The 14,363-nt window shown below is 41.4% G+C and overlaps 2 protein-coding genes across 3 annotated transcripts; both read left to right on the top strand.

Moving 5' to 3' along the window:
- The first annotated feature begins 628 nt into the window (after window positions 1-628).
- pcdh20l (protocadherin 20-like) lies at window positions 629-4,998 on the top strand. The gene is made up of 2 exons (XM_008419993.2): window positions 629-779; window positions 1,232-4,998. Exons 1-2 carry the CDS (start codon window positions 732-734, stop codon window positions 3,761-3,763), a joined length of 2,580 nt encoding a protein of 859 aa, XP_008418215.1. The 5' UTR covers window positions 629-731; the 3' UTR covers window positions 3,764-4,998.
- A 1,630-nt stretch (window positions 4,999-6,628) lies between these two features.
- Window positions 6,629-14,084, top strand: plp1a (proteolipid protein 1a). 2 transcript variants are annotated; one of them, XM_008419995.1, is made up of 7 exons: window positions 6,629-6,884; window positions 8,770-8,956; window positions 9,059-9,215; window positions 9,395-9,563; window positions 11,047-11,120; window positions 11,207-11,272; window positions 13,553-14,084. In XM_008419995.1, the coding sequence occupies exons 1-7, from the start codon at window positions 6,881-6,883 to the stop codon at window positions 13,715-13,717; spliced, it is 822 nt and encodes a 273-aa protein (XP_008418217.1). In that variant the 5' UTR covers window positions 6,629-6,880; the 3' UTR covers window positions 13,718-14,084. The 2 variants fall into 2 exon arrangements, with proteins under 2 accessions (XP_008418217.1, XP_008418218.1); XM_008419996.2 differs by lacking the exon at window positions 13,553-14,084 and adding an exon at window positions 11,616-13,411 and having other exon boundaries at window positions 6,631-6,884.
- Window positions 14,085-14,363: the final 279 nt, after the last annotated feature.

Below are 14,363 nucleotides of genomic sequence, written 5' to 3' on the forward strand. Positions count from 1 at the left end.
CACTTAGGAAGCAACACTGATTGACCCGACGAGGGTCCCCGTTGTCAATCAGTGTTGCTTCCTAAGTGGACAGTTTGATTTCACAGAAGTTTGATTTACTTGGAGTTATATTGTGTTGTTTAAGTGTTCCCTTTATTTTTTTTGAGCAGTGTATATATATGGAGAGAGAGAGAGAGAGAGAGAGAGAGAGAGAGAGAAATAGACCAACATTATTGTTTATCTTAAAAATATACGTTTTCCACAATTGCTTATCAATACATGTTGCAGTATTAAATATTACCAGTCATTTTCAGATGTATAAAGAGTTTTAAATCAAGATTACGAATTAGTCTCAGCCACAAGCAGACTCAGTCAGAAAAAGTGGGGAAAAAAATCATTAAAAGGCTGTTWAAACCTTATTAAGTGTTTACTGTGAAGCAGAAAGGCAAGCGGAGGACAGAAACTGTTTAAAAGTTAATAATTTCCATGTAGTTAAGCACCGTGTTTGTACAGAACCATCGTCAGTCATCGCCCTGGAGTGGAAAAAAAAAACAAACAAAAAAGCATTTCAGTTCATGCAGGTAAACCTGTTGTGTCTCTGCATTCGATCTGTCAGTTAGCCGTACAGACGGGGAGTGTGTTGTAGGAGGAGCGTCAACAAATTATGCCTTCAGCTGTGCAGGTTTAGATTGCTGCCACTGTGCTCGGTGATCACTTGCTACCGGGCGACTTAGGTAGCATGTGCGAGGGCAATGGGCCATGGGACTCCTGATAATATGAACTGGGCTGGACTTCTGCAGGTCAGTGAATCAAAGATTATCAGTTCTGCTGGGTTCTTATTACTGCCTCAGTGTTTCTGTGTGGACGGCAGATTGAATCTTATTCTTAAAAAGGAAACATACTAGAATCTCTGGATTTTGTGTGGAAGTGAGCATATCAGGAATGTCTCCGGAGTATGGATTTTCGGAGTAGTTATGTAATTGCGCCAATTACTTTATATTAAATCAAACTTTGGCATTTGTTCTCTGCTTTTGTGCCATTTGCTTGTGAGGATAATTGATTAGAGCAAACTAAACAATGACATCATTGTGCTTTCGGTGTGTTGTTCAGGAGCTTATTCACCCATGAAGTTGTAAAGCTATCGTTACTACCTGAGTAAATGTCTCTAGGAATGTTTCCAGGTTCAACGAAAGGAAATTAGGGTGAGAAATAAAAAAAGAAATGACACTTATTTTCTTTTTCTTTCACTCAGAAGTTGCTGATCATGCTTCATACCAAGCAGATCATCTGTGACTCCGTCCAGTTCTTTATCAAGGAGGAACTGGAGCCTCATACTCTGGTTGGATCGCTAAGTAAACACTTTGCACCTCCTTATCAGCTCCTGACCGAGGAGTACCTGTGGATGAACAAAAGCACTGGGAATGTCTACATTACTGAGAAGAAGATGGATCGTGAGCACCTCTGCTTTGAGGAGACAAAAGATGATGAATGCATTATTTTGCAATCTGTAATTGTTGGGCCCTCTAGAGACCTGGAGCAGTTTTCTGTGATCATCGAGGACATCAACGACAATGCACCGTATTTTGAAAATAGCAAGATATCCCTGGATATTTCTGAGGATGTCCCTGAAGGGACCAGTCTCATGCTGGATGACCAGGCTCGGGACAGAGATAGTGGACCAAACGGACAGCTGAAATACGAACTCATAGGCTCTGGAGGAGTTTTTACTTTAAAGGTTGAAGAAGAAGGGCCACTGATCATGCTGGTCGTACAAAAGGCTCTGGACAGAGAGACTCTGGWCCTGTATCAAATGCAGCTGGTGGCTACTGACTGTGGAGAACAGCCTCTGAGTGTATCAGTCCCTATATTTGTCACAGTGACAGATGTTAATGACAACTGTCCAAGCTTTAGTCCTAACAGCCCACTCAGTGCCACAATCTCAGGGGACTCCAAGAAGGACACAGTTGTTACTCAGGTAATTGCTACAGACCCAGATTTAGGCCCAAATGCTGCCATTGTTTATTCCCTCAGTCCTAAGGTCTCTGAAAGGGCTAAGAAACTCTTAACCCTCAGCAGCCACAGTGGTCACATCAGGCTAACACAAGACCTTGAAATAGACAGCTCTGAGGAGCTGGTGTTAAAAGTGTTAGCCAGCGGCCTTCACTGCCCACCAGCAGAGACTCAGGTAACAGTATCCCTCCTCCCCAAGGCTACCCAAGGTCTAACAATCAAGATCGGGTTCATAGCTAAGCATCACAACCAGACTGTTGTGATACCAGAGMGCCAACCCCCCACTCCCTTAGCTGTTTTAGAGCTTGAGGGTGACAGCAGCTTTAAAGACTCATCTCTTGCCATTGAGGGTGGCGTGCCTTTCTTTTTGAGCCCACAGAGTGGCAAATATCTGCTTTCCACATCAAAGCCCCTAGACTATGAGATGAAAAGTGAATATCACATTTCTGTGGTAGTGCAAGGGAGTTCATCTGAAAGGTCTGTGATCGCTCCGCCTCAGCGAGAGATCAGGGTGATGGTGGAGGATGTCAATGATAATGCCCCACATTTCTCCCAGACTGGCTACCAGCTGGAAGTGGAGGAAAACAACGAGCCTGCATTAACACTGCTGCAGGTATCAGCTACCGATGCAGACAGTGGACTCAATGGCAGGGTGACATACAGGTTAGATAAACGCACATCTGCCGTCTTTAAAGTTGACCCGGTGACAGGTCAACTATCTGCATTGGTTCCTCTGGATAGAGAACAGAAAAGTGTGCACAAACTCACTGTGTTTGCTCRAGATAGTGGGGTTCCACCCCTGGAGTCCCAGGCCTCTGTAATTATTCGTGTTCTGGACCGGAATGACAATGCACCTGTTTTCTCTACTCCTCACTTCGTCTTTTTCATCCCTGAGAATGCACCGCCGTYTGCTCAGGTGGGGATGATAGAAGTGGAAGATCCAGATGAAGGAGAGAATGGGAAAACAGAATTGCAGATTGTGCAGGGTGACACATCTTTTGTTGTGGACAGCATACAAAGGATGCTGCACACCACCACCAACTTGGACCGGGAGGTGACGGATCGTCATGAACTTTACCTGGCGGTCAGCGACAATGGCCGTCCAGAGGCATTAACCTCCAATGCCAGGGTGACTATCTTTATAGAGGACATTAATGACAACAACCCAAAAGTGATCCTTCCCAGCAGCAATTATTCATGTTTGGTAGTCTCTCCAGGTACTCCAGTGGGTACAAATGTAACAAAGGTCTACGCCATCGATGAAGACTCTGGTGTAAACTCAGAAATCACATATTCTGTTGTWGCACCAAAGTCAGTTCAGCAGAACACTCCCTTCCAGGTAGACTCAAAATCAGGGAACATTACCTTAAGGCAAGAACTTTTACAGGAAGACATGGGAATGCATAATCTGTTCATTGTAGTGAGAGATAATGGGAAACCAACTCCACTTTACACCACTGTCTGGATTAACCTGTTGGTTAATAAGAGCACAGATCAGTGCCATCTAGATAGGGTACCTACATGGACTGGGAGATCAGATTGGGTTGAAAGTGCTTCTATGTCTCCAATCTGTGAGGTGGAGACTGCCAGATCAGTTCAAGCGATATACTTTTATCTTGTGCTCTGCATGGCGGTAGYAATCGTGGTTTTGTTTTTTACAACAGTTTGTTTGTTTYTGAAACACAGAAAATGCCCACCAAARAAAAAGATGGGACATACCGAAGAGAATGAGATTCCACTCAGGGTCAAAGACAAATATTATTCTGATGAATAGCAGCTCGAAGCAAGCAGCGAGTAATCTCACTCACAGTTTCAAGGATGAAAACAGCCAGAGAATTAAACATTTTGAGAGTATTTGTCTTGGGCTTTATGCAGTTCAAAAAAAAATCCCTATGTGCTTCTGCAATTACTCTATATTCAGAAGTAGAAAAATAGTTCAGCAAGTTTCTGATAAAGACTCTGCATACTGTGACCAGACAGAGAACTGATAAGAGGAGCATTTTTCCTTGAAAACTCTTARCATTATAGACAAAACTAGTCATGGATGATGTACCAGGMAAAGCCACCCAGTAAAGCCACCCACGTATCACAGCCGGTGAGATATAATGTAGATTTATAAAGTCAAACATTTCCCAAGAAATCATAAAAACTAAGGTGCTTGTGCTACAAGCTGGTTGAGTCTGTCTCAGCTTCCTGACTTTGAGTGATGGGGATTCTAACGCATTTAGACACTTTAGGATCCGCAGAAGGGTTTAATGTTCCTTCAGAGGTGAAGTGATGAATGTGTATAAAGGAGTAACCCTTGACTAGCTCCAGGAGTGAAGAGGCACACAAACATCTCAAGTCTCCACCTTGCAGTTGTTACCTGATAACACCGGTTCTTACCCACACGGTTGGATCGCGCCCAAAWGGCAGAAAACTCACCGTACTGCGCCCAGCTCCCAACCAGGTGTGCTGTTTTAATACCTGACTCTCGGAGGGAAGTCACACTCTACTCAAAGACGTGTTTGCAAACAGCAGCTGGCGTCACATTCGGATAGATTTGGAGGAACAAATTAGATCTAACGCAGGTTAAGTGCTGCATTAAATATGAATGAGCCAGGGTGCGACGTGTGTGCAAATCTGGGAGCAAACAGTTGCAACAAAGAGGGAGGGGAAACTGTTTTAACTTTTTAAAATCTGTACAGTGTAGTGCATTGTTGAGTGCATAGGCCTGTGTGAGGTGGGAAGGAGGAAAGCAAGGAGACGGAGCCTGTAAAACACAATGTACAACAACCTGGTTAGTGGAGAACAAGGCTTGTATAACATGAGCTGCGTCTCTGAGGATGTCTGGGCTAGCTGCTTCAAAAATAAACAATCTAATAAGGCCCRCACGGTGGGGATAACTACATTAACTGGGATCAAATAAGGAGCTCCAAAACCAAATTAAGAATTGAATTAAAATAGCCTTTTTACAAGAGAAATTAAGGAATACATTGGATTACAAGATAAAGTTTTGTTGTTGTTGTTGTTGTTGTTGTTGTTGTTGTTTTATAAAGATATATGCTTACAAAGTGTTTTTACATAATACTATTTTATGTGATTTAAGAAAAAATACTTACCTAAAAATATATCTATGTATTTTTGTTGTATGAAGCTAAAAATGCAGCTTTAAGAAATGCAGTTGGCAGGTGAAAGTCTGCCATCTAGTGGATGGAGAAGACGCCAATTCTTGTTCTCCTTTGTGAACAAGAATTGTTCACAAAGGGAGAGAATGAATCAGAAAACCAGTCTCTAGCGTCGTGGCTGTCATATTGCCTGAAAACAGTGATGTGTCCCTGCTGCCCTGCTCCATGCTCAATTTCCTTTCACTCACCTTTCAGTTTATCTTTTTTCAAGATAAACATTTAATTGCAGGCTGCCATCAGCAATTGACTCAAATGCCCTGTGGATTAGTTGTAAACTGCATTTCAATTGTAAACTAACTTTGTGATTGTGTCATACAACWCTTGTGTGAATAAAATTCCAGTTATTTTTTGTTTGTTGGTTGTTGCTTTGCTATTTTATTTAAGCTCAGTGAGGCGACCCCTCATTGCGTCTCAATTGTCCCGACATGTAGCTTTCCGGCTATCCATATTTCCTGTTTTTTAACATTCCAGAACATGACAGAACATTTAGGATGGCAACAACAAAACACAAACCCAGCTCACCAGCAGTAATATCTTACACAGTTTTTATGTATCTCATAGATGGTGTTATGATAGGATCTGACAGTTTCACTCAGTCTGCAGAGCTTCACCTGACTCTTCCACAGGAARGTTTTATTTCATGTTTCATTTACCAAGAATTCATACTCAAAAAAACCATGACCATCTTATTTACGTGAATAAATTCTGTGTTATTTTCTGTAATTTTAAGTAAGCCTGTATTGTCTGAATGTTTTTTTTTTTTTTTTTTTTTTGCTCAATAAAACACGCATTGCAAATTATTTAGAAATGACTGGGGAGGGTGCTGTTCACTATTTACATGATCTGCAGCACCCAGATCTTGTGATTGTTGTTTGTGATTCATTTATCATTAGAATAGAACTGACCTGGAGAACAAGTGGATTTTGGTAAATAGATATGCCATAAAAAAAAAACTCATTTGTTTAAATAACTTGAACCTTACACAATATACATAGCCATTTCAAGGGTTTATTTTGTGAATGTTGATTGTTATGCCTTACAGTTAAGGAAAACCCAAAATTCAGTATCTCAAAAAAAAAAAAGCTAACTTAATAAGACGTTGTTTTTTTTCATGCCTAAATGTTATGTCATGGCCCTGACCATGTTCAAGCATGAAAGGTAAGAAGAGTTCCTTTAGACGTACACAGAGCTGAATCCAAGCACATTAATGGAAAGTTGAGTGGAAAGAAAAAATATGGCACAAAAGGTCCAAGAATAATCGGCTTAACGTCATAAAATTTTGTATTTGAAAGTCACAGTATTGTAAATTATCTTGACCAGCATTTTTTTTTTTTAATAATCCCCTGAATTTTGATGACTACTTGTGTGTGCGGAATAAAATATTTTCCTTCGGAACAAACCCCCCCCGCCCACCTCGGGATTTGCATAAGATGCGCGTTGCTCCCTACATGCATATCAGAATCAACAATGACCTTACTTGATATCTGCAAGTATAAGAGCCCTGACCTCTTCATTATCCCTCGCCCTGAAGTTCATTGAAAAGCGACATTGTTTCTTTAAGATTGCACTTGCAGTCATCGTTGGCTCTGTCCATTGTTTGGGAGTGAGGGGGACAGGACGCGAGTTGAGAGATTGATATACGGGGGCCGAGGGCGAGAGAGGCGCACATCATTAGCGGACCAGCTGCGGCGTAGTCAACAAGTCCTGAGCGCTTCCTTCCAGACATGGGTAAGAAACTTCCAACCCAGCGGACTCTTCCTTTTCTTAGCAGATTCAGTTTTGTTTTAAATCAAATCTCGGTTTGATTGCGTGTGATCGCACGTAGATGTGAGAGGGGACTTGTGAGGGAGCGTCAGAAGTTATTAAGGTCTTTTACTGTCAGTTTGGAGGGCAGCTATCGCAGCCTGATGCGCCGCTGATATTATGAGATTTATTTCATGCTTGAGATGGCAGGGCTACTTTAAGGGGAGCCTTGTCGCATCTACTTTCGATTGCAATCCTTCTCGATTTCTAGTATGGAGAACTGGCCACAGCTTTACATTATCGAACGAAAATGCATATATATAGTTTCTCGGTCCAGCGTTTTCATCCAGATCCGCAGCCTGAGGCGAGCCGAATTACTGCCCGCTCCTCCTCCTCTTGATTGGCTAATTGAAATCAAGGTGCGACTGAAATCACCCTGGTTGAGTTGTGGAGTGAAGTTTGAACTTCTGCGTGATTTACATGCGGACTTTGGAGATGATATCCCTTAAACATCTTGACGTGATACATTTTTTTTTTTTCACTCTTGTTTTATTATGTCTGAATGACAAAGGTCACCGTTTGTGGGCCTAGATCTCTCCACCCTCTCAGTCAGCGAAGCCGATGTAAATGTATTCAATTAAAGAGCTATCTCTTTGCCCCTTCTTCCATCTGTGTTTACTGTAATGGTACCAACCACAGTCTGCCTGCTCCCATTGTGCCCATCTGTGTGCGAAGCCACACATGTACACAACTCGCATTGTTTGTTCAGATTTCCATCCTCCTCCAGCCATGGCAACACCCCAGTTTCTGTCATTTCCTCCCCAGCCCCCAACCTCTCTGTGTTTTCTCAGAAGGAAGTCTGAGTGTGTGGATGTGTGTGTTTAAAGCAAAGAGGTGCCTCTGGCCTTTGTTTGCTTGACATTGGTGGCCCTTGTGCCCCCACAATGCTGTGGGACAAAGACTGTTGTCTCCGCAGTCACAAAAGCAGCCTCTCTCCATCCCTGCCTTGCTGTGTCTCCAGTCCCTTGTCCTCCTCCTTTTCTCACACTCTTCATTGCAGGATTGTGAATGGAGTCGGGGTGTGTGGTGGGGTCCAAGCAGATGGGTTCCCCTTGTATCTTTGGCCCGTGGCTGCCATCTGAGCAGCACATAAGGGGACGCCACACTCGGCGTTACTGAGCTTGCGCTGCAACTTAATTGAAGTCAAAGCGTTGTGTGCAAATGTTCACTAAAACGTAACCATTGGTGAATATTGTTTGTCACATGACACGAGCTCCCACTGTGCCAAAACCTTAACTGAGAAATATCACAATACCATAAGGATTTACTCGGAAAAATGTATAATTCATAACAAAATATCATTTTAAACCAAAGACATTAAATCATATTCATCTGTAAAATATTAGATTTTAGCAATATTTTAAGTTGTCTTTAAGTTTGTGCAATAATTGTGAGGTACTTCTTTTTGATTTAAAATTTTAAAAATAATCTTTATAAATATCTTGTATTAAAATGTGGGCACCAGCAGCTAATAGACAAGTTATCTTACTTTAGTTTTCTTCAGACTGCATAAATGTTGCAAAAAAAATAAAAAATTCATAAGTTGTGTAAGTCAGATGCATCCACCTTCCACAACGTTTTGCATTGTATCTTTCACTCAATGATTTAACAGCTGCTTGTTGCTTACCAACTTTAGTTTGGTAAACAACTGAAGGAAGGTACCCAACAAGGTAGCAACTAGAGCTGTGATTGTGTGACATCCATCTCTAATCATTTTACTCCCAGTCCAGTTTTGTTCACTTTTTTTTTTGTCTTTTTAAAAAGCTGTAAATGTATGCTGATTAAATGGGCTTGTCTTCTTAACTAATAGGTTGCTATGACTGCTGCATGCGCTGTTTGGGCGGGGTGCCATATTGCTCCCTTGTCGCCACGCTGCTCTGCTTCTCCGGCATTGCTCTGTTCTGCGGTTGCGGTCACCAGGCGCTCACAGAAACGGAGAGACTCATCGAAACGTATTTTGCCCGTAACCTTCAGGACTACATCACTCTAGCCTATATGTAAGCCCTTTCTCGTAAGATTTAGTCTCTAGTTTTTTTTGCTGTATAGTTTTTACATGTCGGCCTTTTCATTGCCTGTTCTTTTTTTTTTTTTTCTTTCAGTATTCAGTATTTCCAGTATGTCATCTATGGTTTGGCCTCCTTTTTCTTCCTCTACTGCATTGCTCTCCTGGCTGAGGGCTTCTACACCACAAGCGCTGCCAAGCAAACCTTTGGAGAGTTCAGGAGCACCATGTGTGGTCGCTGCCTCAGCTCCTCGGTGAGCCGGCCCTGAGTGGGACTAGTAAAAGGGACCGGGGAGATTGGTTAGGGATACACAAATGACCTAGAGTGGGTGTTAAAAATATTTAGGCTCGTGGGAATATTCTTAGCAGATTCAAAATGACCATTGCACATTATTTTGTGAACTACTTCTTAATGCACGATGTCCCTCTACAGTTCATAGTGATGACGTACCTTCTTGCTGTGCTGTGGCTGCTGGTGTTTGCCTTCTCCGCCTTGCCGGTCTACTTCTTCTACAACATGGATGCAACTTGCAGCACCATTGACGTTCTGACCGAGACCCCAGCGAGTATAAACCAGCTCTGCGTTGATGCAAGGCAATACGGTACCGTCTCAATGTTTTGGGAACTTATACTGAAACTGAATTTATAGATTTATTTTTTATTATTATTATTTTATTATTCATTATTCTGCCCGTCACCAACCTCCAAATGAAAATACCAGTGAACCAGGTCCTGTGCAAGCTAGCATTTGATCAGGCTCTTATTAGGCCATTGAAAGCATGATCCTAGATTAGTAATGTTCAGTGGATGGCATAGTCATATTTTTCAAGAATACCAGCAGATTAGTTTTTCAATAACATGACAGGGTTAAATATTTTTATGATTAAAAGCAAAGGGGGGGCTGGGCGCGGGCAGAAATATGCTCTGCCATTGCTTTTAATTTCAGAAGTCAAAATTTCTAAGCAAGAAAAGGTGGAGAACTTGCATAAAGCTGAAATTCAAGATGTAAAATTTGCAGGGGTCTCATCATCCCCAATCTCAAATTTCAGTCGTCCTACGTCTGCCATAACTTGACTATCGCTAAGACACTCTGTCAATTAATGAAGACATTGTTGGACTGTTAAGAAGTACGAAATCCTGAGAAATACTATTGCTCAGTTTTTTCACTAGCCATTGTCTGGTATTGCTAATAGTAGCTAGCCTATTCACAGAGCTTGTTTGCAAGTATCCATGGTTTTTGGCTTGGAACTGGAGCCGAGTTAAATTCTTTTTGATCTCATTCCCAGATGCAAATTAGTAATTCAACAGGTATATAAATCAGCATAACTGGCCACAAACACTTGTTTCTGAATCCATGTTGATACCTTTTGTTCCCTCCTGTTCTGTTTTGACACGTTTCTGATGATGTGCTTGACCAACTCTTCTCAGTGTTTGTGTTAAATAGCATAGTTAAATAGCGTGTGTGTAGGCTAAAACACTTTTTAGCCTACACACACACACACGCATATATATAATTTTTTTTTTTGTGTGTGGTTACCTAGCAAATAACCAACATCATAAAGATTTTTGATGATGACATAGCAGGAGTCTACAGTATTTTGTATGCGGCATTTGTTTGTGCAGCATTTCCAAGGAATCTTATTTGGCAACTGAGATGCAAAAATCATGTGCAAACATTTATTCATGCTCTAGGGATTCTAAATGTCTCTCTAAAGTGCTCACAGGCCAACACTTTGATTGTTTTAGAGCCCTGGCTAAAAACACATTTACAACACAATGCTCCACTGAGTGGTTTGTGGCTTTGTTATGATAAAAATCAGCACTGATTTTCTTTGCTATATCTTTTTTTTTTTTATCAGTCCCTCCTGGTTTGTCTCAAGAGGGTCCTGTCTCATCAACTGTGCACTAGTCTGGAGCTAAAAGAAATTACTGAAATAATATCCAGCTGTTTGTCAAAATGTTGTTTTCCAAAAAAGTTATGAGGTTTTAAAGTGTATTTGACGATGAGAACAGTACAATAACGCATTAAAAGTTAAGCTTGTATTCATGAAATTAGATTAGAGCTAAGTTGTTTTTTCCCCTCAGGGCTCTTGCCATGGAATGCAGTACCGGGAAAAGCTTGTGGTATGACCCTGTCCAATATTTGCAAAACCAGAGAGGTAAGAACTAAGGCTCTGGTGCCTGACGCATTTTATCACTGGCCTGACAGGAAGTGGAAATAATCATTCTGATCTTCTCCTATCAGTATCAGATGACCTATAACCTGTATGTTGCTGCCTTCGCTGGTGCAGGCATCACTCTCTTGGCTCTGGTGAGTGCGGAAGCTGAGGGTCTGTTCGGGGTACAACAACCATTTTGTGACACAGTGCCGGTCAAAGTGTAGGCAGTGAGGCATTTCAGGCCTCCATGACTGATGACTCTTGTACTATTGCTCTCTGTTCCTCTTTGTCAGCTGACACAGGCAGCATAATAATGCTGTAATGTCCTGGTGGCGTTCCAGCCAGCCATGCAGCCATTATACTTTCATGCTCCATTACAGAGGCTGTTATATCAAGCTACAACTATTAGCACGGTCATGTTTTGTTTTTATGTTTGTAGATATCCAGGATTTTGTGGGTCTTTTCATCTCCTCCTTTCTCCTTGTCTTTCTGTAGCTGACCTATACCGTGTCGAGCACCTATAACTTTGCGGTTCTGCGCTATCTTGGGAGGAAGGGCATAGGTCCGAGGTGTTAGGCACCCGGCTTCCTGTCCACTCTGTCACCACTCTGACTTCTACAAGGGGACTAAAAGGGGACTTCAACATCTCTGTCCTTTCACTTCCCCTGCACAGAACTGCCTACGATCTTGGACGTTATAAAACACTTTTCCCCCTACTTTTTATAAGACTGTTTTTGTTTCATCTGTTTTAATTGCTGCTATGACTTGCAGTAAATATGATTTTTCTTGTCGCATCATTTTCAATGTTCATTTATGCAACTAATTAGTCAAATCATAACACGGTACTAATGAACTTAAGCATAGGCTATAGGACAACAAGCACACGGCAGCATACAGCTGCTGAGTAGAACAAGGGATTTAAGATTACTATGGCCACCACGCCTCACATCTGGTTGCTATGGGGGCAGACAAACACGCATTTGCAGTCTCATGCTGACCTCGGGACTTTTCTCACGGGCCAGAGAAAAAGCGGCAACAATGGAGTTGTGCCAGTTTGAAAATCTAGCCAATAAGAAGTCTCTTCTAGGGGCCACCTGCACTGCGAGTCTCTGCCAGAGGGGTTGTATTACGTGTCAAAGGAGACTGCTCTCTGGACAAAGAGAGGGCTAGACCTCTGCAAAGCCTCAATGCAGCTCCTCTGCACCCGCATGCGGAACACATCCGTACCGCGCTGCAGGCTCGCCTCACACAATGGAAAACGGTGGATTCAGAGTGAAGGAGTTATAGATTGTTATTTGTTAGATCAGTAAATGTTTCTCACTGTGAGACGGCAAAAGCTGTAGGCGCTGAATTATAAAGTAACCTCTCAATATCGGATTAAAAAAAGGTGTTTCCTGCTTTTTTTTTTTATGTTACTGAGGTACTTTTATAGCAAAGAAACTGCTTTGCTTAATTCGTTAGGGATTATGTTGTAGTTATTGTATAACACAATTTAATTAATTCTAGCTGAATTTACTAATACATGTACAGTGTGGTCAGATGTCTACATACACTCATTGGCAGCATGCCGAAACTTAGGTTTTCAATTGTTTGAACTGTTTTTCTTCCAGGGTGGAATGACTATGCAGGATACATATGTGTCTTTCTTTATTGAAAGACCTGGAACTCTACCCTTTAGAAAACTTAAGGATGATGTTTTTGAGAGGAAGCCTGAAATGACCTCTACCACTTCAGTAAAGAGCAGTCAATACCAAACAAAAAAATATGCAAAACCTTGTCGATGGTACTTAAGTTTAAATTTCTGATTGGACTGAATTTACTTATTTAGAAAGTGCCTTGATTGTGAATTGGCACTATACAAATAAAAATGAATTGGAAAAAAAATTTCTTTAGCAAATTTGTCTAAATATTAGTGGTGGTCATGTATATATCTAAGCTTGTACATCTCAATGTAAGCGTTGGTGAATTAGAAAAAAAATCTACATTAAATTCTACCCTTGTACCCAGTTCATTTTTTTTAAGTCTTATACTGCATCATCAATCCACCCTAACAAAGATTCATATGAATCATTAACAGCCTAGATTGAAGGCATTCATGAGTGATGATTGTATGCAATTTCTGACCGACACTAAAAAAAAAAAAATCTTTCTACTGGTCATTTTTATTGATGAAACCTTCCTTAGCTGAGCTTTATTTGTAGGACATAAAGTTGCCTGGTAGATATATTTTTATTTCCTTTTGTGCGTGTTGGTAATGTACTGTTTGAAAATAAATGGAACAATTGAGCACACTGCCTGCAATAATAACTTTCATTTTGAGCCTGTGAAGTCACAGTGCCTGTTTTACTCGTTCTCCATCCCTGGCTCCTGGCCAGAATCAGCGGTCAGGGTGTTTTGTACAAATGTTTTGTACTTCCTCGTTGTGTCCACAGGTGCACTGTTGCCTTCACTTGGCTGTGTACCAAGTGCATGTGAAGACGCTGAAGCACAGGGCCAAAGAGGAGCGAAGAGGCTATGACCTTTATAGAAGGATGCAGAGGGACAGAGGGGGGACGCCGTCCTCTCCGTACTCTGCCGACACATTTGACATCTCCTGACGGCGCTGAAGTTCTGCTGAAAGCTCCTCATTACAGCCGTCACAATTAATTGGATAGGTCTGCGTTGTATATCGTTTCAGTTTAATAGCGGTTGTCGAGTAGATTGAATTACTTTGTTTTCTCTAGGATACGAGACACTATTCAGTCAATCTTAAGTTGTAAATTGGAATATGTTAGGCGTTATTGTTTTTGTTAATCTGGGCATAATCTTTGTATTTAGTGCTTCTAGTTGATTTCCATTATCAAATTTACTTTAAGTGTACGGTTTTGAAAAACGAGTAGATTTGTCTGTGCCCAGCTCTGATTTCAGTGTGCATTGCATGCTTAATGTCCTTTTACTGAAGGGAAAATAAAAATGCAATGCATGTTTGATTTCCATTTTAATGAAGAGGAACAGTGTCGGCGGTTTCCAAGGACAACACTTGTTTTTGGTTGTTTAGGACACGCTGGGCGATGCCATGAAAGTCAAGTAAGAGAGAGGGCAGGTAAAATGTCACCATGTTGCTATAATTCCATTTCTTGATATTTAGGAACAACCTATGCGGCAATAACGATGTGTGGGATTATAATGCGACTACAGATGGCAAGAATGAAAAAGAATGAAACGAGTAGTCTTCCAGGTGTAAAAATGTAAACAGAGTCACCA

The sequence above is a fragment of the Poecilia reticulata genome, linkage group LG10 (assembly GCF_000633615.1).
Source record: "Poecilia reticulata strain Guanapo linkage group LG10, Guppy_female_1.0+MT, whole genome shotgun sequence".
Lineage (NCBI taxonomy): Eukaryota > Metazoa > Chordata > Actinopteri > Cyprinodontiformes > Poeciliidae > Poecilia > Poecilia reticulata.